Raw genomic sequence first — 26,465 nt, forward strand, 5'->3', positions numbered from 1 at the left:
AAATATTGCTAATCAATTGTAAGGAGAGATATTGTAGGCACCACTAATGCCCAATAACATTAAATGATAGTGTTAAATAATAAAGAATTGCTAAAAGGCACCACTAGTACCTAACACCCTCCTCAATGTCATATCACTATTAATGTAATTAAGCATCGAGTTTCATATATCTTAAGAAAATAATTTTTAAAATGCAACTTGTAAAATGTGTTAAACACCAATGCTCTAAATATTAATAGTGTCCTTTAACAATTTTCTCTAACAAAAAGAGTACTTCAAGCTAGAGGACATAATGGTCATTTTAAGAAGGAGAAAAACAAGGCACAAGGAACAAACTTGACCAAACATAATAAGGAAGAGTTATTTTATTTTTCTTTTCTTAAAAAAAAGAAAAGAAAAGCAATAAACCAAAGAACACGCTTTCCCAAGGATGTGCTTAGCTAGCTTTGTAAAAAGCAAGTGTTGAGGCCACTCATCATCATCATCATCATTTTCCAATAACCAAATTAAAAGAAAGAATGGCATGTTATTGCTCTAAAGAAGAAGAAGCTCTTCTTAGGCTCTTCTACAATACCTCATCTTCATTCAAACTCTTCTTCATTTTCTCATCACTCTCTTTCATTTTCCTCACCAAAATTTTCCACTTCATTGGAACCAATCCAATTTTCCCAAGGTAGTAACTAATTCATATCATTATAGATGTACACAATTAGTTACTAGTTACTACTTTTTTACTATTAACACTTATATATGTTTTTTGTTATTGCTTTTCAGAAGCCAATACAGTAATCATGAGTACACTTTTTCTGATGATGATGAAGAAGAAGAAGAAGAAGAAAGTCAAGAAGAAGAAGATGATGATAATGATAATGATGATAAATATTGTTATTATGAAGAAAATAATAATGATCATTTAGTAGCTGACATTATTTGTGGTGGTGAATCTCTTTTCTTCTTACCAAACGACAATAATAATTGTTGTCGTTTTGATCTTGATCTTGTCACAAACGACAATGTTATTATTGATCAAAATCATCATCATCATCATCAAAATAACCTCTCATCATCATCATCAGAAGAATATTTCATCACCCCACAAGAGAGTTTAATAGAAGAAATTGAAGAAGAAGAAAATCAACAAAATTATGTCACTGAATTATTATCTATACATGATACCGATACAGAATCTGATCACAATGATACTGATGATCATCAATATCAACATCAAAAAGATTCCAAAAATAATAATAAAATTGAAGCATGGCCCATCTCTCATCATGGTACGTATCTCTATATTCACATGTTGTACTTTCATTCATATTCTTATAATTAACAGAATATTTCATAAATACTTAAAAAAAAATTAAAATATATACGATTATTTTTTTGTTATTTTCAAAATAACGTTGTTTTTACATCAAAAAAAGTAAAACTTGTAAAAAAAAATCGTAAAAATGTAAATAAAAAAATACACTTAATTTTAAGTATATTGTGTAAATTTTTCTATAATTTAATTTAATTTTTGGTTATTTTCAAAATAAGGTTGTTTTTACATCAAAACAAGTAAAACTTGTAAAAAAAATCGTAAAAAATGTAAATAAAAAAATACACTTAATTTTAAGTATATTGTGAAAATTTTTCTATAATTTAATTTAATTTAATTTAATTTTTTTATTGTTCAGGGGATGATGATGAGAATAAGTTTATTAGTTTTGGACCAATAAGTAGTACTACAGCTTCTACTACTCCTCAAATATTATTGGACAATAATAATAATAAAATGTTACAAATGAAAGGAATAATAAACGGTGGTGATGATGATGATGATGATGGTGATGTGTATGGAGATTCTTGTACCGTTGGATCAACATCGAAGAGCTCATCCGAATGGAGAAGTTCGATTAATTATAGAGATTCGGGAACAGATGATCCTTTCTCTTCTTCTTCGAGAAGGAGTTGTCCTAAGTGGGAATCTTACACTGTTTTTCAAAAATATGATGAAGAAATGATCTTCTTTGACAAAATCACTGCTCAAAAGCTCCATGAAACAGGTTATTATATCATTATCCAATAATTATTTATTTAGTATTATTCAGAATTTTTAATTTTCAATATCTCGATCGATATTATGATTGAGTAATACTAGAAAAATACATTTAAATATTTACTTACCATTTACACACACAATCATGTGTTTATAATTTTAAGTGAAATAAAGTCACCTCACTTTTAATTATAGGATTAAAATTAATTACATCATTATGTGTAAAAATATATATTTTACTAGTTTTTAAACAATATTAAATATTTACTCTAGTTTTCAGTACAATTAATTATTCAGAAATTAATTAGTAAAAAGTTTGCTATATAGCTACACATTATATATTTTTCCAAAATTAGTCATTATTTATTTTGTTTAATGTATAATTATATATTAATAATAAATTTTGTTTAAGGTATATATTACTGAACACAAGTTTCAAATAGGATTTTAATTCTATTTTCGAACAATTAATTATATTTAGAATTTTTCAAAAATTAATTAAATTTTTACGTTGTAATATTATTAACAAATCACTAAAGTATTATAAATATATATTGATGATTAATTTGGTTTAATGTATATTTTACAGAATCATTAAGGTCAATCAAAGTGTCACCAAGATCAGTATCAGAGAGAATTGTTCATAGAATATCGATGATCAACAAAACTCCTAAGGACATTCATAGGAATCCTTATCATGAACTCGAGGCCGCTTACGTGGCGCAAATATGTTTGACATGGGAAGCTTTGAATTGGAATTACAAGAAATTTCAAGAGAAAAGAAGAATGAAGAGTATTAATAATAATGAAAGGAGGAACATGAATATAAATAGTGATGATGAGTATGATATAGGTTGCCCTGGTCAAATAGCTCAACAATTTCAACAATTTCAAGTTCTTTTACAACGTTATATTGAGAATGAGCCTTATGAAAATGGAAGAAGACCTGAGATTTATGCTAGGATGAGGCTTTTAGCTCCTAAATTGCTTCAAGTCCCTGAATACAGAGGTAATTAATTAATTATTTATTTATTTAATTAACAATGTTTTAACATATTGATTAACTTAATTCTTATCTTTCTTTTGTCTATTATTTCTAGTTATTATAATAGTATTATTTTTAAGGATTTGCTATCTAATAACTTTTATCCATGCATGCTTATATGGTAATTAGTTTTTAATTAATTAATTGAGTAATTTGTGACATAAATACTTAAGTTTAACTCTCAGTTGTAGATAAATAGCTATGTTTAATTTTTTACAGTAATAATACTTAAGTTATATTTCTAGAACTTCCGTAGGCACCTGACCATTAAGTGTAAATTATTATCCACGTGTTATTTTTTTTTGGTATATTTAAATTAATTAAAAGTTCCAGAAATATAATTTTGATATTATTACTGACAAAAATTAAACTTAAGTATTTACCTGCAAGCGAAAGTTAAACTTAAATATTTACGCCACAAATTACATTATACACTTATTTTTAAGGATTCACTATCTAGTAATTTATGTATAGTACCTTTTTTTTTTTCACTATGCATGATTTATGGTTAAGGTATCACATGTTGGAGTATATATAAATCATAAGGGTGACTATTCAATGGTTACATTTTTATTGTGTCTATATGGTTACATTTTTCTTTAACCTGTAATAGTAGGTTACTAATAGGTAGACTTTCCTTTTTTAGATTTAATTAATTATAATTAACTATTTTCTTAAAATAATTAATTAAATAGACATTCCTTTTTTAGAATTATTTAATTATAATTAACTATTTTCTTAAAATAATTAATTAAATATTTAACAAGACATCTTTTAGCAATTAATATTTATATTTAAATCCTTACGTGAATTATTTTAATAATTAAGCCATTTAATTATAATATTTACAATAAAATTTATTTTTTTTTACAAAAATTAAACTTCTTTTGATACAAATTAAAATTCTCTTCTTATAATAAATTTTCAAATAATTAATTATTTTTAAATGATATTTAATTATTTTGTTACAATTATATGAACTAAGTATGAGACCTCAAGCTAATCAATTGATAACAAGTGCAGTCATTTTTTCTCTAAAATATCCTTCAACTTATATCATTTTTTACTTTTTTAAATATTTAAATAAAAAAATTAAATAATTAAGTGTAATAATTTAAAATTAAGATTACAAGTATAATAAAATTTAAATTATGAAATTACATGTGTATAATTTTAAATTATAAAAAGTTTTGCTATAAAATTTTAAATAATTTAAGTATAAAGAAATAAATTGCTAAAAGATCCTTATATGATAATAAATTGCAAAAAATTAATTAATAATTATAATTAATTTAATTTTAAAATATAATTAATCTTAATTAAAATTTTATAAGGAAATAAATGATTAGGTTACTTTCAGGTTACAAGTTATTTATTATTTATTTTTATTTAATTTCCAAATTAATCACAACCATTTAATAATAATCCAATGACTTAAAAAAATATAACCATGATGGTTACAATAAAAATGTAACCATTGAAACCTCTTCCAAATCATAAATGTATATATATATAAAAGAATCTTTAATAGTTTACACATATATGATGGGTAAGGAAATATAAAAAAGAAAATGACTATATATATGTATGATGTATAATTACCAAATAAGTCCTACCTTGTTAGGTTAAAATATAGTTTCTTATAAGATCTTATCAAATTGAACTAAAGAGTTCAAGTAAAAAAAAATGACTATTTATATAAAACTAATATGTTATATTTTAGACGAACAAGGAACAGTAACACGAGTTATTTTCGTTTTAACAAATAGATCCCTAGCTTATTAGGTTATAAGTAGTGTGGTTCTCCCCTATTGATCAGTAACCTGACTATCAATTGGGAGAGCCCTTCAAATAAGTTGTTTAGTATTTTTTTTATATATCAAGTACTAATGTTTGTTTAAATACTTAATTAGAAGAATTAATCTTAATTAATAGAAGTTTAATTATTTGATTGGTTTTTTTTGTTAAGATTCATTGGATGACCAAAGGGATGATGAAGGTGGGGGGTCGAGGATCTCTTCCCCAACATTTCTTATCATAATGGAGGATTGCATCCACACTTTCATGAATTTTCTCAAGGCCGACAAAGAAAACACTTGCCAAATTATAACATCTTTGTTTAGAAGAAAACGAAGAAGAGGCTCAGTCGATCCTACACTTCTCCAACTCATTAAGAAAGTCAATCAAAAAGTAATAATAATATATTTTAATTAATTAAATATTTTGAAACATGATAGTGCACCGTGTATCCTACTCTTAGTGTATAATCCTGACTATTTATTAATATAATAAATGACCAGGATCGTACAATACCAGTAAAAGTGCACTATCATATAATTTTTCTCTAAATATTACAAATCGGTATTAAATTCTTAATTTTCTTATTTTAATTTTTATTGTGATCACAGAAGAAGATGAAGCTTAAAGATCTTCGCCGAGCTCGAAAATGCTTAAGAAGAAGAAGGTTGAAAGTTGATGAAGGGATGGAGATAGTAATGGGTTTAATAGACCTCAAAGTGGTTTCTAGGGTTTTGAGAATGAAAGTGATAAGTGAAGAGCAAATGCATTGGTGTGAAGAGAAAATGAGCAAAGTGAAAATTTTGGATGGAAAACTCCAAAGAGATTCTTCAACACTTTTTTTCCCATCACATTGACTGACCCCACCAAAGAAATATATGTTTTGCTTAATTAAATTAATTAATTAATTATTTGCCAAAAATATTAAATAAAATATTGACTGCACAAAATTGAATATTCTACTATACATTAGGGCACTTGTTTATTTTTGTAAATATTAATATATTTAGTGTTACATGCTCTAATCTCTTTTTCATAGAAAATTTGCAGAGTGGGGCCTACATTTCAAAGTAATTGCATGTGGGAGTGACATGGATTTAAAGAATCCAATATGAATGGGCCCTCTTCTGCAAAGTCTAAAAAAAGAGAGATGATATGGTATTATTGGTTGGTGTGTAATGTGATTCATCAATACGTTGAAAGTGAAATATAAAAGACCAAGAGACAAAAGCAAAGCAAGGAATAGATCATACAATACAATAACAAGACCAACTTTATTACTTTAATAAATTTTATTAATTAATTTTTGTAACTTTTTTTTATCTTTCTTTACTATCTAGTCTATCTTTTTGTAAATTGAGATGAGGTTTATCTAATAAGAGTCTAGCTAGAGATAAGAGATATGAGATATGATGTGAAGTGAATATCAAAAGAAGAGAATGGTGTTACACATGCATATAATATAAATATGTCATGGGCATGTATTTAATTGCAAATATAGAATAATAATAATAATTAAAAAAAAAAAAGTTATAGCACATGGTATGGTATGGTACACTCAAAGGAGATATATATGTGTATATATATATATATATAAGTAGATTTCTTAAACATATATATATGGTTAATACGGCCATCACTTTCTTTGGGAAAAAGAGGTAAAAGAAATATTGTGGATATTTTTTTGCAAAAAAATCATTAAATAAAACAATTAAGCTTCATGATCTTTGTATGAATTATGTATGCTTTTTTCTTTCTCTATATGTTTATTGAGTTTTTCTTTTGGCTTGTATATATTGGATTTTTATGAATTCTATAGTTGTTTACACATTCACTCACTACACAAAAATCACAAAAGTGTTGGGCTTTTAGTGAATTCTTTAGTCATAACATACAATTTTAAGAGTTTTTTAATACTATACCTAAAATAGACTTTATTTACAAAAATATCATTCAAATTGAATTTCCAAAGTAATTCCTACTAAAAGTATGAAAAAAAAAATCTTGCTTTATAAAATTTTCTAAAAAATTGCTTTTGAGTCCAATAAGATAAGAATTGGTTAATTTAGACAACTTTATTTTAAAATAATTTTAGATACAAGTTTCTTATTACTAAAATTACTATTTGGATATAAGTTCTCACAAATATACAAATATTAGTAATTATGTACTTTTAGTCACAAATTAAGATCTTTTTGGAATAATTTGATCACATGGTTTGATTTTTTTTTTTTTTTTGAAATAAAAAATTTGGGACTTGTCACTAGTATGTGATTTTATGAATCATCTCTACTAGTTCATGAGACACATGAATTGGATTTTGTTAATTCATATATTATATCTCTTATTATATTGAGGATTTTACAAAAAATATTGGATTTTGAGCAAAAATTTACAATTTTATTGCTACATAAATTTTTTTACAAAAATACTGTTTTCTATAAAACAACCTAAAATAACTGTAAAACAACAATATAGAATAATTAAAAATAATAGTAGAATAACTAAAAAGCAACTGTGGAACAACAATGAAAACTTAACATAGTATAAAGTATGATATTTATACAGTATTTTTGAAGAAAAACACAATATTTTTTTTAAAAAAAATCACCCCACAGTAAAAATGAAAAAAAAAAAGTTAAAAAATTTCAGTATGTGGTGTAAAAATTCCTATTATATTTGGAACTTTTCCAAAAAGTTTTTTAGAAAATGATCAAAATACAAACTTCAAAATGGTTGGTTAAGAAGTTTAAGCATAATCTAGTTTTTGTTACTAGTGATAAATTAGTTTGAACAAGCAAATATTCATATGAGAGCAAACAATTAAGTTAGTCTTGCAGAAAGAGAAAAATAATTTACTTTTATCTTTACTAAAAGTTACTCATCTCAAAACTAACATCATTAACTTTTGGATCTATGATTTATACATACACATTTGTAAGTTGTAACTATAAGTTATGGTAGAGTACAAACAAATTTTATTTTTAGTTACAATAAAATTTGTAATTATAAGTGAAAAAGTTGTAACTAATTATAAATCATCATTCTTACGTTGTGACTAAAAAATATGTAATTTAAGGTACTGTCACAAAAATTACAATTTGGTTGTGACTAAATGTGTTTTTAGTCACAATACTTATTTTGACCAAAACTAAATTAGTGACAACTTGTATCTAAATACTATATTTTAGTCACAAGTAACTTTTTTTGTGACTAAAAATTACATTTAAGTCACAAAAAATTTATATTGTGACTAAAAGATTATCAATAAAAGTAACTTTTTTAGTGGTAACTATCATTTACAACACATTTACCTAGTTTGATAATTATGAATTATCGCATATTTATAAATTAGTTACCGACTTGTAACTATGATTTATCTATTAATGCTTGTTAGAAATTTCTAACTATTTTTTAATAGAAATTTAAGCTTTATTAAACATCGAGTTCCCCCACCAAACAAAATAGCAAATTAGTTAAAACAAATTTAATCAAAACGACAATTAGGATATAATCTAACAGATTTAACAAAAGTATAAACCACTATGAATTTCTAACTATAGTTGTGGTTTGTTATGGATTTGTATACTGATTTATGGTAGAATAACTGTGGATACCAATATGTAAATATGACATTACAAATATGTAGTGTAACTATAATTTATGATATAGTTACACATGTTAGGGCTTTGTAAGTATGATTTATGACACCATAAATTATATCACTTTTGATTTGTGACTTTAATTTAAGTATAATAAAATTGGGGACTATAAGTGAAAAATAAAAAGAAAAATTGTTGATTTTTTTATTATTCTATTATAAATTTGTTATATCATGGTGTTCCCATGCTTATCAATTTATTATTATGTGGAGCCTTAATATAAAATCCTCTTGGATTTGGACTCTCCCCAAAATAGTCAACAATAGTTCCATTCCATGTGCTCTTCAATTAACCCTAAACTTAAATAATGAATGGGTCATATGGAGACAGAGAGAGAGACTTACATGCTAAGCATTAACTACTAATAATTGAAAATGAATAAATTGAGAAAATTGAGTTTGAGTTATCAAACATTATTATTACAACACCAAACTTATAATTAAGATTGGTTTTTTAGTGTTCACAAAGGGACATAATATATTATTTATGTAACATTGTTTTCTAGTGTTTTGCATTACATGAGTGATGATTGTTTGAAAAAAGTACATGCATATATAACAATGTAATGTACAACATAAGTTCTTTAAGAAAATCCCAATAAAAATGAAAAAGAAAGGTGACAAAGAAGAAAAATATGCATAGGAAAAGAATGAAGATAAGTTGAGTTTACAATTTTCTTAGGAAAATAAAATGTCATGTTTGTCTTCTTCTTTTTCACTTTGTTTTTTAGTTGAATCATTAAGCCTCTCATTTTCTTTTATTTTCTTTTCTTTTCTTACATAAGCTTTACCACTTTATTATCCTTGCATTTTACTCAATTTAAACAAGTACCTTTTTAGATCATACCATAAACTTTAACATATTTATAGACATCGATAGAGCGAGCTATTACGTTTCTATATTCTCTTTTATTTTGAAAAAAAAAATTAAATACAAATACGAGTAATGATTAAACAGATAATTTATAATGTATATACTGATAAACCAATATTATTAAGAGTAGTAATTTTTTTAACCAATCAAATTTATCTAAATTGGAATCTATTATTTTAAAAATCATTGTCATAAGACTGCGTATAATATTTTGGTACATATTTTTAAATACAAAAAAAGCTATATTATCAAAAATATAAAAATGCAACACTAATCAATATCATTTAAATTATCATATTACTATTAATATAATTACGTATTAAATCTCATATAATTTAATATAATAATTTTTATAGAATTTACTAATTATTTTTAAACTGTCATCTCAAAGTAGTGCTAGCATTACTGATTTCTTATAGTATTTCACTATTATAATATCAAATTATGTGTATAAATATGTTTGTATCTCTCTCCATCTTTAAAGGAGTTTTAGGTACCATGTTATATGGGACATGAAGGCTACACTAACATGTAACCTATTTGATCAATTATGTTTGTAAAGTAATTGTTACTTTGCATAATTTTTTTAACACATTTCTTTGTTTGGTATAGTCTTTATTTTATTTTGTTTTTTTTAGTGATGGTGGGATTTTGGTAACAAATGAATATTTTATTTGCCCCTCAATTGAAAATTTTATAAAAATCATATTTTATAACGTTTTATTGGAGATGCTATAATATTTTCGTTTGAATATTTGAATTAATTCTTAAAATTAATTGTATGATATTATGAGAAAAATATAGTTAATTAGGAAAAGGGGGAAGGGGGGGATTTTTTCAAAAATATTTTTTTAATAATTTTACGGCCTATTTTTTTTTTAATTTAAAATTACAAAATATAATTTTTTTTAAGTAAATAGTAAGAAAATAACTAAAAGACAACAAGAAATCAACCTCACAATAATTATAAATAAATTATAAAACAAAAAAAAAATCAACCTTATAACAACTATAAATTGACTATGAAACAATCAAAAAAGAATATCAAATAATTTACTAAAGTACGTATTTTTACAAATAAAAAAAAATTTAAACCGAAAAAATAAACCACACATAAATAATATGACTTTTTGAATCTTAAATTAAAAAAATAATTAAATGTCCATATGAGAATGCCATATTAATTAAAATAGATTATTAAAAACTTCCCCAAAAAAAAGGAAGCTACCTATACACTTCTCACAATAGGAGCATATCCAATTATAATTAAATATAATTTGTATCATTAAAACCCAATAATGAAATCATCTTATTCTAATAAAATACATGTACATGGTTACAATTTTTTTTAGTCAATGTACATGGTTACATCATAAAATTAAATATATAAGATTTTATTATTATAACATATTTATATATTATATATTATAAGTGTACAATACATAAGAGACATATAGGGGGCATAGATATAATAATTTTATTAGAGTGGAGCAAAACAAGGGGACCTCCAAATATTTGAGAAAGATTTTTATTTTGAGTGCATCATGTTGGCTCCCATTATATTATTATTATTATTTAATTAAATTTAGAAAAATTAAAAAATAAAGTAGGAGAGAAGAATGCATCATGTGGACCAACTACTTTTTTTTTTCCTTCTCATAATTAATAAAATAAAATAAATATTTATAAGTGCTTCTATAATACACTCCATTAAAATAAGAGCACTAGTAATGTTTTGGCATTTAAAAACATGAATTAGTTAATTTTCTTATAATTATGTAAGTTATAGTTATTTAAGATATTTTATAAAATTTTAAGAAATTCAAAATAAAATTACATGCGTGTAACAAATTCTTTGAATCATATTTTTAGCGTGTTAATTTTTTTTAAAATTTTTCAAAATTTTACAAAATATTTTAAATAACTACAAATATACAATTATAAAAAAAAAAAATCAAACTAAATTTTTTTCTAAGCAAAGATTAAGAATATATTAGTACACCATATATTTTCCAATATTTAATAATAATAATAATAATAAAAGCAATCTCCCAACACAAAAAATTTCAATGATTCCATTTGTCTCTCTATTCTTCTTTATAACAAAACTATTATTTTAATCCGACGGCATATAAAGCCCCATAAAGCCAAGACCACACCAATTACTCTAAACTCAACCACAGAAGATAATAACATTTTCAATCATAAATAGCAAACCCAAACCCAATCTTCATCTTCCTTCTTTCATTTCATTTCTCTTCTCTCTCTTTTTCACAAATCTCAGCTATTTTTTTTTAATTTAATTTAATTAAATTAAATTTATTATTAACCCTCCTCTCTCAAGAGGAGCCTCATCTGGTGTCACAGGTATTTAATTTAATTTTTTTTGGATCTGATTTGGGGTTTTTGAATTTGGGAATAAAGTTTCAATCTTTAATCTTTTTTTTCTTTTTGAATTTATACAGAAATTTGTTGAGATCTTGGGATTTTTGTCTTTTGAAGAGAAAAGATGAAGAGGTGTGGTTATGAGCAAAACGTCATGACAGGTTCTGTCGTTTGCCCAAAACCACGTCGTTTGGGCCATTCATTTCATTCCATAAACGACAACATCAGACCCCTTAGGTGCCCTACTAACAAGTATGTTTTCATTTTTTTTTTTTTAATTTTCTTTTAAATTTTTCAATTTTTTTAGTAGTAATATTAATTTCAACATTCTTTTATGGTTCTTCTACTCTGAAATTTTTAATTTTTTAGAGTGAAAATATTAAAATATTCATTTTTTTTCCTGTTATTTGAGTGGTATTATTTTCTTTTTAATTTTTTCAATTTTTTTAGTACTAATATTAATTTCCATATTTTATGGTTCTTCTACTCTGATTTTTTATTTTTTAGAGTGAAAATATTAATTTTTTTTTTCTGTAATTTGAGTGGTATTATTTTCTTTTTTATTTTTTCTTCCCTAAATTTAGAATTTAATTTTCTAAAAAATATTAATTTTTTTTCTGTAATTTTTTAGTCCTTTTCAATCAGAAGGTAGAGATTCTCAAGCAGGAACAGAACTCCTTGATATCATTTTAACCAAGGTAATTAACTCTTTCCCTTTAATTTAATTTGTTAAAAAAATAATTTTTATTTATGATTAAGAGAGTAATTAATTTAATAATATTTTTTCCTTCATTTAGAAAAATGGGAAAAAAAACAAAAAAGGGCACAACTGTATGATTTGATTTGATTTGGGGATTATCATTATGTTATTTTCCTAAGATGTTAGTGTCGTTTTCAACATTTTCATGTCGTTTTATGATCTTAGTGTCGTTTTTAACATTTTGATGTCGTTTTTGTTAACAACAGGGAAATAATAGTGTAGAAATGATAGCCTCATCACCACCATACTTTTGTGGTTCACCACCAAGTAGAGCCTCAAACCCCTTAATCCAAGACGAACAATTTGGGAACGACGGCTATGGTGTTACTAAGTCCATCTTAGTAACACCAACGCCACCGTCTCCCTCTGCCCGAACAGCTGGGGGCTGTGCCCGAATGAAATTCGGGCAGAAGCCCGCAGCTGTTCGAATTGAAGGGTTCGATTGTTTGAGCAGAGACAGAAGAAATTGTAGCATCTCAGCTGTGGCTTAATTAAAAAAAGGGGTTTTTTATTTTTAATTTTTTTGACCAAAACTATAAACAAAATCAAGTTTTGTGATTTAGAGAAGTTAAAAAGGGCAAGTCTTTTGTAATATTTGTGTATATAAAGAATGAGTCTTTTTTCTTTGTTTTGGTTTAAAGTTTTAATCTTTGAAAGATTGTAATCATTTGTATATGTAATTATATGGTTATGTAATTTGATGAGGGAAAGTTTTATTTTGAGGAATAAAATTAAAGCTAGAAAAGGAAGAAGAAGAAGATGATGATGAAGAAGGTATTTTTTTTGAGTTTAAAAACTCTTTTTTTTTTTTTTTGACTTTTTTCTTTAATAGGAAGAAAGTCTTTGTAATCTAATTAAGTAAAAATTGAGTCTTTGTTTGTGTTCTTATGAATCTCTCCATTTTGTAATTTGTGAAGAAATATGGAGATTAATGAGGACTTTTTTTTAATGAAAAATGTATATTTTTATATGGATTTGGAATTATTTATAGGAATTGTGTTTTTTTATAAAAATTATTTTTGTAAATTATATAAAATTTGATAATAAATTATACTACTAAATATCATTGTGGTAACACTTTTAGATATGTTGTTTTGTAATTGATTAACGAGATTATTTAAAAATTATTAAATTAAATTATATGAGATTTAATTTTTAGTTGGATTAATAGTAATATTATTATATAAGAAGGAGGGAGTTAAAAAATACTATTGGTCTCTTATTTATTTATTGATATAATTAATGTTTGTTCAGAAAAAGCATGTGGTATTAAATTAAATTCAATGTTATTGAATGAAGAAAGTATAATAAAATTTATGATTAATAAATGCCATGGGAATAATAGAATAATGTATTATTAATTTGGTACCACTAGTTTTATTATTCTTTAATAATGTGATTATGTGACGTTAGGGGTTTGGAATTTGGATAAATTTAAAAAGAAAGAGCCAATAAATGTGAAGAAGAAAAATAAAAATAATAAAAAAAAAATCTTCTTTTTCTTTTTTCTATTTGAGATGAAGAAAAATAAAAAAAATAATAAAAACATTGAACCTGTAAATTGGAGTAAATGTCAAAAAAATACGTAATTAATATCTAATTTAATAAATGCATAATTTTCCTCCCTATCATAAATAGCATATAGTATTAATTGTTGGTTAAAATGATAAATTAAGCATGAAATTAAAAAAAAAAAAAAAAAAAAAAAAAACCAAAAAACAAAACAAAGAAATTTGAAATTAATTTTCTTTCAACAATTAAATTTCTTTTATTCTAACTTTGTTTTATTTGCATATATTTAGGTTAAACAATTACTTAGATTTGATTTCTAATTTTAAAAGATGATGTCTCTAGTTTTCTTGCAAGCAATAAATGATTTATTTTATTAATATTATCAATAAATAATACATTATACACATTTTTTTTTAAGAAAAGTTACTGATATTATTAATAAAAATAATTTATTACAATAACAGTAAAGATTGGGAAAAAATATTTTTTAACTATATAGTATTTTCATTCAACTGAAGAGCATAACGAGCAAGACCACGAGCAGCTCGATTAGTTTCTCTATTACCTTCAAATAATACAATATATACAAACTTAATACATATTTAGTGAAAAAATTTAACTAATCATATTTATTTAAGATGAAATCTACTTATTAAAGATAAATAATAACAACTAATTTCAAGTCACACATAAAACATGGTGGTAATTACACATAATTATCATTTCTCACCAATAAAAAACCAAATATTAGTGGAAGTTATTTTTCAAAGTCTTTGCCTATCTTTTGTAGATTAGTTAGTCTAATTTTGATTAGCACATTTTGTTTAGGTGTTGCCTATAAATAGATTTGGATAATTTATTTGCCACCAAAAAAATTGCTTTATCATTTATTTAAATTTATTATCTTCATTTAAATCCATATGCCATTTTGTTTATATTTGTTATTATTAATCCTTTGTTCATATAATTCTACTATTTGTTAATTCTTTGTTAGTTTAGGTGAATCTTGTAATTATTTAATCTAACAATTATATATAGATTAATATTACTTTTAATACTTGTGTTTTATAAAACTTATTCATCGATATCTTAATTTTATAATAATTTAGATTATATATATATATTACAAAATGGAAAAACATACTCTTAGAAATCATACCACAATCATTAGTGTTAGTAAAAAAAAGATAGTTTTAAGATTAAAAAAAGTTTGATCAAAATTGAATTCGAGGTTTTATTTGATTCGATTTTGTAAAATACAAAATATAAATTCTTGTATAACAAATCAAATTTTTTTAGCCAACTAGAATTTTTACTCTCTAAACTTTTCAGGTTGTTAAAATTTTTCTCTTAACTATTGAGAATATTAAATTTAAGAACTTCTATCAAATTATGTTTAATTTTACTAACACAATAATTATTCATATACTAAATTCTACCCTAAACTTTAATATATATCAAATCGTACCACCTAAACTTAATATAAATAATTTGTGCCTCTTAAATTTTTATCCACTTAAGAATTCTGTTAGTAAAATTAGACAAAAAATGTTAAATCCAACAATTTTAATAATTCAAATAAAATTTGTAACGATCTAAAAAATTTAAAGAGTTAAAATTTTAATTAACTAAAAAATAATATATTTACAATAATAAAGTATAACCATACTAATTTTTTTCCCTTTAGCAATATAATATTGACACTCTTTAATATTTTGATCAATCAACTAACTAAATTTATAGTGATTTTTGTCCCATTGAGTGAGCATTTCATCACGTGGTATAAATGAATGATCAACTTTTTTGTTATTAATAATATGTATTAATAAAAGCCAGCCATGTTATGATAAGTGAAGCACTTTACTTAATAATTTATATTAAAAATAAATAAATAAATAAGAATTTCTTGGAAGCATCATGGGTTTGGAAATTGAAAGAAGGAATGGAGCTAATTGTGGGGACTATTTGTTTGGTAGTGTGTGGAAATTGGGTGTGAATTGGCTTAGTACATCATGACCTGGAGGATTGGATTGAATTGGTACTAAACTAAAAGAAAAGTGTGTTTAAGTAGGGCCCATTATGACATATACAACAAGTTGGGCCCAAAAGCCCCAAAAAGGGTTATATTGGGATGACTATAGGGTGAAAAATTAGCGGGGAGTGCTTTTCGTCTTTATTCTCGTTAAGGGTTTTAATTCTCATCTCTATCTCATTTTGTACTTTGTAGGGATGGGACGAGAACGAGGCAGAGAATCACTTAATGTAAAAATAAAATTTATATTAAAAAATTTAATGTATAAAAATATCAAACTATATAAAAATTAAAATATTACACATTATTTATTGTTCGATATACTAATTATAATAAAAAACTCAATTTGAAAATTTATATACTAAAAAATATTAATCGGATCCCTATCAAAGTAGAGAATATCCTTCTCGTCCCAACCAGCCCCGTTAGGAACGATCCTTGCACGGTCCCATCCCTATAAGAAAAATCTGCTTCCCTAGATTTGTACATTTGTATGAGTGGAGCAATAGGGTAGCAATATCCAATACTAGAAGCAATTTCAATAGTAAAACTTAAATTAAGTGTTAAATAAACACTAAAATAGTACAATTTTAGTACTTTTTCTTTTATATTCTAACTACAATATTAAAATTTGCTCTAAAAATACATTCGTTAATACTATTCAAAAGTTTTAATTATAAATATATTATATTATCATTAGTTTTATGATAAAGTGTTTATTTGATTAAAAAAAACATTTGTGGTAGTGTACATAATATTGGGACACTGTAGACATCTATATAAATAGCATACCAAGCATTTCACTGATAAAATTTCATCAAATTTGAGTTTTTGTTAGGCCATTGAAGATGGACTAAGAGAACTCACATGAGCTTCTCCATTTTATGATAAAGGGCACCCATCGTACTATTGTAAAATGTAATATCACTATTAGGACAATTTAATATCGAATTTTATTCATTTTATTTTAAAAAATATTATAAAAAACTGTTAACCATTTTTAAGGTGTCACCTCACCATGATGTCTCATAGCAATTAACAAATTTTCATATGAGTTAGTGGTTGAAAGGTATTAATAAGACGAGCATTGACATTGGGCACCTTATATAAGTGATACTTTATGATTGGTTAGCGATAGTTTTTAAAAATTATTTTTTCAAGTTATATAAAACCTAATATTTAAGTATATCAATAGCGATATGGCACCGAGGAATATGCTAGACACTAGTAGTGCCTTTTAACAATTCTTTTAAAAGAAATAGAATTGCTAAAAGGCACCATTAGTACCTAATGCCCTCTTCAGTGTCATACTTGTAGTGCTAAAAGATATCGAGGCAGGAGATAGGCACCAATAATGCATTTTAGCAATTCTTTTAAAAGAAAAAGAATTAGTAGAAGATATCACTGGTGCCTAACACCCTCCTCGGTATCATACTGTTATTAGTGTAATTAAGTATCAGATCTCATATAACTTGAGAAAATAACTTCAAGTGAATATCGCTAACCAATCGTGAAGTGCCACTTACAGAAAGTGTTAAGCACCACTAATACCTAACAACAATGATTTAAAAAAACGAGTGGAAGGGAATGAAATGGTGACATGGACAGGTCAGCTGATGATGTGGCAAAGCTATCTTGTTAGGATTTGGTGAGTTGGACAGAGGTTGTGACATTAACATCTCAATAACTGTTCACCACTACCAATTCTTACCATTTCATCCACTTGGTGGTCTTTATGCAATTTGTCAACCCAATTTAGCATACCAAACTTGGAATTTTTCTTCTTCAAAACAAAACATAACTTTCAACCAAGTCTGAACATTAGTTTGAAGTAGCTAGCTAGTACCACTAGAAAATATAGTTTTTTAAGAAATTTAAAATAATAAAAATATGATTTAATATTGTCCAAATAAAATACTATTTTCTTTATGAAAATAAAAATAAATATTTTAATTTTATACCATAAATTATTCGTAATTTTTTAAAAATACACTATAAGTCTGCTTTTACTCTATAAAATATTTTCATGTAAAATAAGAATAACAACTTAAACTTTAAAGTGTGTAAACTAGTCAAATTTTAATTTTTTTTCCTTAAAATGAGTCAAATTTTAGTTTAAATAACCAAAATAATATCAAATAAAAAAACAACAACATAACTAAATTGTTGTCAATAGTTCTCCATCTTTCTCTCTTTATTTATTTTTTATTTTTTTAATAAATAGAAATGTATGACTTTTATTTGAAATATTTCTCATGATTTTGTGCATAATTATTAATTTTATATATAGTCAAAAATACCAACATTATATTAGTGAATAAAGTCACGACACAAGAAACGAGAAAGTGATCATATTGATTTTTATTATTATTTTTATTTTGAAAAAATTGCATATGTTGAAATTGAAAGACTTTACAAGATTAAATAGAAAAATAGAATTTTAAAGAGCTTTTTGGTCAATATTATGTGTCACAAATTACATTGTTATCACTAATAGAGATATTACATTGTTATGTATTTAAAATTCTATTAATGTTACAGAACAAAAATAAATAAATAAAAAAATTACAACAAATCAAGAATAATTGGTTTAATACATCTAAATAAACAAAAAATAGAAGAAAACTATATATGCATAATTTGGTTTAGAAAACCAAAAAAAATTAATATAAATAAATAAAAAAAAAAAGATAATAAATTGCTTAACTGTTAGTAATGTTACTGCCATTGTCTGGTTCTAGACTTAGTTGGAGTTGTATTAACACTAGAAGTCTTTTTCAAACCTGAGAAACAAAAATTTTATTTTTAGAGCATGAATATGATTTATATTCATATTTTATATAAATATATAAATATTTCTAAATAAAAAATAGATCACGTGGTATTGATCGTTTTCCTATTTGTTTTAGATAATTTCGAGAACCAGTAATAGAAAATTTATATCTCATCCTCCTTTAATTGGGTCATCAGTAATGTACCTCGACTCTCATCCCATTAAGAATATGATATCGCTTTAACAAGCTATTCTCTTAGTCTTAAAGGGCCAAAACGTGTTTTTTTATATTTTGTTTCGACCTTGATTTTTTCTAATAATAATAATCAATTTGCTACGGAAAATATTAAGAAAAATGCTTATTTTTAGATGATTTAGAGTTTAATTTTAAGTTATGATATTTAGGGCCTACATAAACAACCTATGTGTATTTTCAAAACTTGATTTAGATATAGTTATATGTTGTTATATAGATTATAGTGTTGTTAACATACTTGTTGAAATTTTTAGGGAGCCCTTTGACAATGGTGAAGTTGGCTTGGCGTTCTCCGATTTTTGAGTTGGTCGAGAAATTCTTCCAAGCCTACACGCACATACAAAAAGTTACTTATCACTTACGAACAAGCTTTTCATAGCAAAAATATCTCGAGTCCACTCAAAAAATAATAATAAAATTACTCTTTGTATCATTAAAAATTTCAAACATTAAAATGTTCTTACAAATTTAGTATTTCAAACCGTATATTACAGTATCATATTGAAACAAAAAAGAAATTATACTTAAAAGTCTTAAATTTGTTACCTTTCCGAGCTATTTGACTTGGGAATTTGAGCAAAAACAACATTTTCAGCTGAGCCATCAGTGTCTGCTCCAATAGAAGTACCATTATCAGAAGTGTCACTTAATCTCTCATCATAATCACCATGATGATCTTCGTGATCATGATCATCACCATGATCATGATCGCGATTGTGCTCATCTACAGACATGCTTTGAGGTCTCTCATCATGCTCCATCGAGTGTTGGGAATCACTATAATCAGACGAGTTGTCATGATCAGAAGAAGTTGTTTTCTCAGTTAGTCCTCCTAAGGATTTTCCACTTGAAGAGTTTCGAATGCTTTTTTTCGGGACATTATTCCCATTCTTTTCGGATTCTCTATTTAAAGATGGAGAAGTGTACTTTAGTAGTGAGCTTGTTCCTGGATGAACTTTGAGCAATTGAAGCCTCTCAATCTCTTCATCTTTTTTAGCTATTGTGTTCTTCAAAGAAGCTACCTATGGAAGACCAACAAAATCGAGTTCATAATCAATAAATGATGTCGTTTCAATTTACAACTTTCTTTCGAAATTTGAAAACATCAATTTATGTTTAAGGTTGTGTTTGGTTAGAGGTAATGAAACTGAATGTTGTTTGGTTACAATTTGAAGTGTTATTCTAATGGAACGAATTTTCTCCTGAATTAGTAGAATAATTATTCTAGTTCAAAATAAAAGAAAATTTATTCCTTTTTATTCTAATTCTAATTCATATTCCTATTCTCATTCTTATTCATCAAAGTATTATTATAGTGCCTAATACGACTTAACTAGGGTTGATATACTGTAATTATTAATGTAATTTAATATCGGTTTAGTTAGTTCTAAGAGGCAAATATTGTAATGGTACCAAAAATAATAGAAACATAAAAGTGGAACCTGCTCAACTAACTCCCTCACATCTCTTCCTTCTTTGTTACTTCTTGCAGCGCCGAGCTCAACTCCAGACACCCTTTCGGCGAATTTTAAAGTACTCATAGTTTCGGAATATGAAGTCACATCTGGATTAAGCTGCACAAACATAAGTGTTTTTGCTTGTCCTCCTATCATTCAAAAAACAATCATAAGCAAAAGTATTATGCAACTCAAGAAAAATTTTAAGTGAAATAAAATACCTAATGAGCTTTGAAGAACTTGAGTGAGCTTGCTATTTCGATATGGAACATGAGAACTTTTTTGTGCCAAAGCAAAAATAACATCTCCAAGAGCTGATAATGATTTATTTATGTGTTGTGCTTCCTTAAGTCTATCTCCAGTTACTTCTGATCGATCTACTCTTTCGCTTCCTGCAAGATCTACTAAGTGAAGATTACCGTGCAAAGTGGCGCCGGTCTTTGAATCAAGGCCGCGAACATGAATGGTAACACAGCTGCAGTAGAAAAGAAAACACTTAATTTTGTTACCACATTAAGCAAATATGCAATACAAGTTTAATTTTGGGAAACTTACAAAAATACTGAAATTTTGGTTAACTTTTACAAAAATACTGTCACACGGAAATTTTTTCAAAAATACTGTGTTTTTATAAAACACCAGTAAAACACAAAGCAATATAACTCAAAACAACAGTAGAACACTAGTAAAACACCAGTAAAACACCAGTGAAACTTAACACAGTATACTGCAGTATGAAACTTATAAAAAAACACAGTAAAAAAGTAAAAAATATCGCCTGGCAGTATTTTTGTAAAAAAATGGCAAAAGTTAGTATACCATGTAAATTTCCCTTTAATTTTTACTAACCTATGCGATCGGCTACTTCTTTCGTTTAGTGCTGTAAAACTAACAGATCGATTCTTTAGCCCGATTTCCATGAGTTCTATAACATCTGAGGTTGATTTTACTGGGTGCATACTAGCATCAGGTACAGCTAATCCATTGGGTTGATAATGAGTCACAATCCCAAGTGTGTGCAAATTAAGGGAAACAAATGTTATGTTATACTTAAGATAACACTAAGGTCAAAACTTGTAAGAGTAAGAAAAAGGATATTTCTTTTGAGAATTGTCATTTGATAGCAAATCCTTCACTTGTTCATTGTAAATTTCAATCATTTGAACACCGATTTCATATGAAATTGAGCTTTTTCTTGTCTGAGATATGCTGAAAAGATCGCTTAAAGCTCGATAGTTCACACCCCAATTCTCTTTTGATGATGCATTAGGACCAGTCTAAGAAGCAAAAAAAAGAACTTAGAAAAAAAATGTATGTTTTTTTAAGTATGATATCTTGAAAAATAAGAGCAATACCATAGTGTATGTCTTCCCCGAACCGGTTTGACCATAGGCGAATATGCATACATTATAACCGTCTAAAACTGATCGAATCAATGGTTGTGTGTCAGAAAATACATCCTCTGCCAAAAAAAGAATGAATTAGAGATGTTAAGCTTTTTCAAACGAAAACATTCTATTTTAAAACGAAAGGAAAGAGTTTAGATGAAAACCTTGAGTTGAGGCTTGCCCAAAAACCTTGTTAAACTTGAACAATCTATGGCCATCTTTGCCCGGTTTAGATGGATTTGCAACTATTAATTCCCCATTTTCGTCGATATGTTCTATAATCGTCTTTCGTTCCTTTTGTCCCGGTAGAAATGGCCTTATTCGACAATAAACCCTAATGTTTCCTGCAAAAAAAGGAGAAAGAATAAGAAATTTCAAATACAAAATTACAACAAACTAAAGATAATTAAGTGATACAAAATCATGTACCCTTTAATTCTTGAAGTTCATTGAATATTTTTCGGTTTTCAGCAAGAACTGAGTGATAATTCTGAGCTGCATTAGCTAATGTTTTAAGCTTAAAACCTGAATAAGAAAGTTTTCAAAATCATTAGAACAAAAGTATTCAAATGTATGAAAAATAATGTAATTAACAAAAGAAGTTTCTTAAGTTAAAATAAACCAACCAAAGTTATTAATTTCCTCTGTATAGTTTTCTTTTGCTTTTATAATTTCTTGCTTAATGGAATTTGAAGACAATCTCAAGTCCTGAAAATTCACATAATGACATAATTAATTTATAATGTTAATTAACAAGGCTTATTAAAATGTAAAAAACATAACACAATTAATACCTGAAATGCACCAAACTGAATTTCCATAAATCTTTGGTAAAAGTGTTCTTTCTTATTCCAACTCTGGCTTTTAGTTTCCGAAAATGACTCTAATTCGATCACTTTGTTCTTCGAATCTTCATAGAGTTTCTCAAGTGTTTTAAGTTTTTCTTCAAGCTCAAATGAACAATTCTTAGCTTCTTTTTCCAAATCCAAACAATGGTTTTTGGTCATTTCTAGTTCTTGCTTTAATGCTAAAATTTCAACATTGCTTTGATCCTTTTCTTTTGTCAACCGAATTAGGCTCTCGTCTTCTTCTTTCTTCTTCTCTTCGCGATTATTCTTCTCATTCTGTCATAAGGAGAAGTTTTAAATCGAAAAAAATAGTATGAAACATATCATATCATAATTATATCATAATCATATCATATCATACCTCGGTTTCTTCATTAGTACCAATTGCAAGAGCTTCAAGAACTCTAATTCGAGATTGGTACTTCTCTTCGCGAGCCTTAAAAAGATTGTTTTGCTGCAAACAACAAAACCCTTATGAAATTAATACAAAACATTCTAAAAGAAATCATCTTTTCATTAGAAAAAAAACTTAACTGTATGCCTTAAACATTATATATTACAGTTCTCAAATGTTCTGCTTGAGTTGATATTCGCCTTTCGATTTCTTGCACAACCTTTCTTAACAAACACGCCACACGCTGCAACAAATTTGGTAAAATCCGTCTCAAAGATCACAACTAACACAACAAACAAGGCATAGAAATTTATCTTGGTTCAGAGACAAGTTCAGTGTGTAAATTTCTCCTAATCTAGCCAAGCAATCAATCTCGGTATTCTTTTAGGCTAAGGCAGGCTAGACTTGAGTCCAGAGTCCAAAAAAAATATTTTTTTTAGTAGTTTTTGAAAATATTATATATTTTTAAGGCTCACTCAATCTCAAAATCGGCCTGTCTCCCATCTGAGACAAGCTTAAGAGATTAAGCTAACAAGAAGTTAGTAATAGAAAGTAATAAACTAACTTAACTAATGTGACAGTTAAGTTAGTTATATCTCGAATTTTGTAGTAGCCTTACATGGGGTATTTCGCTATTGTTTCGCTCTACACTTTCATCCAAAATACTATTGACAACGCTTAAGAGCGATTGAGTTGGAGCATTCTGCAACAAAAGATACTGAAAATGCATTAAAGATGAATCAAAGAAGAGTTGATGAAAAAGACATTCATGATAGTTTAGAACATCACAAATGAGTAAACCAACATCTAAGCTATTAGATTTCATCATCTCCGAGATTTTCGAAGGAGGTAGATCCATGTATCGCCCTTGTTTAAGTTGAAACACCTCATGAAACTTGTAATTACCGACGTGTGTTAAAGTTGTTGAAGGGTCTACAAATTGTCAAATATTCTCACATCAATTGTACATTTTTTTTTAAAAAATGTCGTCAAAAAGAGTTAGTGAGAGCTTGGAAGATCGAATACTTACCTGATAAAATAGGACTTTTTAGTGATCGTTGAAATTTTGATTCAGACAATATTTTCCTCTTCTCTTCTCCAGATAACGGAGAAGAAAAACCGCCCTTAGGGCTTTCGGACTTAGGAGTTGAACTACCTAATAATAAGCTATCTTCAATGAATCGCGCTTTAAATGTCACATTATGTAACAAAATATGAAAAATTATGAGTCTTTACCTTCTAATTCACCATTACTTGTTAGAACTTGTGCAGAAAAATCTCCATTTGCAGCTACATTCGAGTTTCTACCGTGTTCTTTTGCTCGATTTTCGGTCATGGAGTTCATCCTCTCAATAAAAAACCTGTAAAAATAAAAATAAAATAAAAAACACACTTTTTTGTTACATTTTTATGTTCGGTTACCATGAACAAAATTAAAAGCAAAGTAATTAAATTGGCCAAGTAATTAAAAAAACATGCTAAGAATTTCAAACACAAAAACTAATGCAATAATGTTTTACTTAAACCCAATTTTTGTTCATAATTTTTAAAACTATTATTGTAAAAGTTTGGTGACCATGAATTAAACAAACAGCTCTAATAGTATTGGTTTTGGTGATTATAAATTCAACAACAGTTGGAACAGTTTTAATAATAATTCATTAAATTCATGAAAAAGACAGTTTTCGATCATTTTAAGTCTATTATTTCAGTTTTCCAAATGGTAGAAAAGAAGAAGAAGAAGAAAGTTATGGCAATTGACATTAAATTAAACTGTACAAATTAATACCCAGAAATATGAATATTGCATGATGATGAAGAAAATGATTATGAATAAACCTACCTATATAATTAAGGATTAATAATAATAATAATAATAATAATAATAATAATAATAATAATAAATTTAGTAATAGAAATGCTAACCTGGTATTAATTAGAGGAGGAAGTAGAGATTAGTAGATTGAAATTTTTGAAGTATAAGAAACTAAAATGGATATTGCTATTTTTATTTCCATTTTATATAATAATTATTGGCGGTTGTTCTTTAAAATAGGAGAGTTACACTCTCCACGTCTCAAAATAAATAACTATTGTTTATTTATTTATTTATTAATTAAATTAATAATAGCCTTTATTTAGTTTGTTTATTATTAAACAAAAATGGAATAAGTTACATTATTCTCAACTTCTCCGTTATGCTCTCTCAATTATCTATTATTTATTATTATTAAGTTAAATTAAATTAAGGAGCACTATTATGAGACATTAAAGTGTTTAATATTTTTATGATATGATATTTTTTTTTTTTGAGAGGGAGAATGATAGAACAGTTCATTAATTCAAAATTAAAAGACAATATTTATATCATACAAAATGGATTAATGCAGCTGCATGTGTTCTAAGAAGGGTAGAATTCATCAGAATCTATATTTTCCCACTTAATGAGAAGAACAGATCATATAGTTATGATTCTATATAATTTTTATTAAATTAAAATAAGTAAGATTGAATACTATTTTGCTTCAATAACGATATTACATTCTAAGGGTGCTAAGTATCACGAGTACCCTTTAACAAAAAAAGACGGTGTGTGAGAAAACTGGAGTGGGAAGCATTTTTTGCAATGCATATCTCTCTAAGAAATTACAACATTCAGTTCGAATTTGATTGCTAAAGTTTACTTCATAAATTTAATATGTTTATAGTTTTATATTCGTTTTTGTGTTTAATTCTTAATGATATTAGAGAGTTATGTAAATATTTTGATGTTGTGAGTTTTATTTTTTGCTCCTAATATTCAAGTTGTATTCAAAAACCTTATTTTGGCAAAGGCTTTGCTCAATGATTTTTTTAGCTCTTAAGTAGCTCTTTTCACTTTGGTGGAAGTTTTATTTATTTATTTATTTATTTACCTGTAAGGAAGAATTTTATTGATGCCGAAACAAATATGTACAAATCAAGGGAAACACCCTACAAAACTCCAATTGCCAATCAAACGTAAAACAAAACAATAGAATTCAAAGACAAAATCCAAAAAAATATCTACACTTTTGGTTTTGTGATGAATCATATTACAAATCCTTTTATGGACTATATTCTTTACATTTTGTACTAAAATGTCTCTTCTTACAACTTTAAGATCCCCAAAAGTAATGTTTTTAGCTCTCCAAATTATATGTATACTGTTGACATTAACACAGTAGAGTAACATATTTTTTTAAAATCTCGACATCTTA

At 26.0% G+C, this 26,465-nt stretch overlaps 4 protein-coding genes across 5 annotated transcripts in view; 2 read left to right on the forward strand and 2 right to left on the reverse strand.

Moving 5' to 3' along the window:
* LOC115711193 (early nodule-specific protein 2) overlaps nt 1-26,465 on the reverse strand; it is a 62,387-nt gene that overhangs the window by 16,906 nt on the left and 19,016 nt on the right. The gene's annotated exons all lie outside the window — the stretch shown is intronic.
* On the forward strand, nt 354-5,908 carry LOC115708717 (uncharacterized). The gene is made up of 6 exons (XM_061111467.1): nt 354-673; nt 775-1,280; nt 1,683-2,051; nt 2,634-3,053; nt 5,059-5,279; nt 5,498-5,908. The coding sequence occupies exons 1-6, from the start codon at nt 519-521 to the stop codon at nt 5,741-5,743; spliced, it is 1,917 nt and encodes a 638-aa protein (XP_060967450.1). The 5' UTR covers nt 354-518; the 3' UTR covers nt 5,744-5,908.
* On the forward strand, nt 11,556-13,579 carry LOC115711650 (uncharacterized). Of its 2 annotated transcripts, none has more exons than XM_030640021.2 (4): nt 11,556-11,788; nt 11,887-12,058; nt 12,438-12,504; nt 12,773-13,579. In XM_030640021.2, the coding sequence occupies exons 2-4, from the start codon at nt 11,931-11,933 to the stop codon at nt 13,055-13,057; spliced, it is 480 nt and encodes a 159-aa protein (XP_030495881.2). In that variant the 5' UTR covers nt 11,556-11,788; nt 11,887-11,930; the 3' UTR covers nt 13,058-13,579. The 2 variants fall into 2 exon arrangements, with proteins under 2 accessions (XP_030495881.2, XP_060968913.1); XM_061112930.1 differs by having other exon boundaries at nt 11,646-11,788; nt 11,924-12,058.
* Nucleotides 18,795-24,606, reverse strand: LOC115711189 (kinesin-like protein KIN-14K). The gene is made up of 18 exons (XM_061112931.1): nt 24,463-24,606; nt 24,257-24,382; nt 24,032-24,159; nt 23,846-23,929; nt 23,393-23,470; nt 23,194-23,286; nt 22,779-23,108; nt 22,611-22,692; nt 22,414-22,509; nt 22,149-22,328; nt 21,952-22,058; nt 21,695-21,873; nt 21,446-21,610; nt 20,818-21,071; nt 20,582-20,745; nt 19,686-20,161; nt 19,378-19,466; nt 18,795-18,893 (listed from the first exon to the last, which is right to left on the reverse strand). The coding sequence occupies exons 1-18, from the start codon at nt 24,569-24,571 to the stop codon at nt 18,829-18,831; spliced, it is 2,805 nt and encodes a 934-aa protein (XP_060968914.1). The 5' UTR covers nt 24,572-24,606; the 3' UTR covers nt 18,795-18,828.

Source organism: Cannabis sativa, chromosome 3 (assembly GCF_029168945.1).
Source record: "Cannabis sativa cultivar Pink pepper isolate KNU-18-1 chromosome 3, ASM2916894v1, whole genome shotgun sequence".
NCBI classification, from domain to species: domain Eukaryota; kingdom Viridiplantae; phylum Streptophyta; class Magnoliopsida; order Rosales; family Cannabaceae; genus Cannabis; species Cannabis sativa.

What these genes read in the sequence shown, in the direction of transcription:
- LOC115711189 (XM_061112931.1), bottom strand. Translation starts at nt 24,571, where the DNA reads ATGAACTCCATGACCGAAAATCGAGCAAAAGAACACGGTAGAAACTCG. An exon ending in TGGGCAAGCCTCAACTCAAG is followed by an intron (nt 22,059 to 22,148) that starts GTTTTCATCTAA and finishes TTTTTTTGGCAG; the next exon opens with AGGATGTATTTTCTGACACA. An exon ending in AGTTCTTCAAAGCTCATTAG is followed by an intron (nt 20,746 to 20,817) that starts GTATTTTATTTC and finishes TTTGAATGATAG; the next exon opens with GAGGACAAGCAAAAACACTT.
- LOC115711650 (XM_030640021.2), top strand. Translation starts at nt 11,931, where the DNA reads ATGAAGAGGTGTGGTTATGAGCAAAACGTCATGACAGGTTCTGTCGTT. An exon ending in CTTAGGTGCCCTACTAACAA is followed by an intron (nt 12,059 to 12,437) that starts GTATGTTTTCAT and finishes GTAATTTTTTAG; the next exon opens with TCCTTTTCAATCAGAAGGTA. An exon ending in TTGATATCATTTTAACCAAG is followed by an intron (nt 12,505 to 12,772) that starts GTAATTAACTCT and finishes TGTTAACAACAG; the next exon opens with GGAAATAATAGTGTAGAAAT.
- LOC115708717 (XM_061111467.1), top strand. Translation starts at nt 519, where the DNA reads ATGGCATGTTATTGCTCTAAAGAAGAAGAAGCTCTTCTTAGGCTCTTC. An exon ending in ACCAATCCAATTTTCCCAAG is followed by an intron (nt 674 to 774) that starts GTAGTAACTAAT and finishes ATTGCTTTTCAG; the next exon opens with AAGCCAATACAGTAATCATG. An exon ending in TCAAAAGCTCCATGAAACAG is followed by an intron (nt 2,052 to 2,633) that starts GTTATTATATCA and finishes TATATTTTACAG; the next exon opens with AATCATTAAGGTCAATCAAA.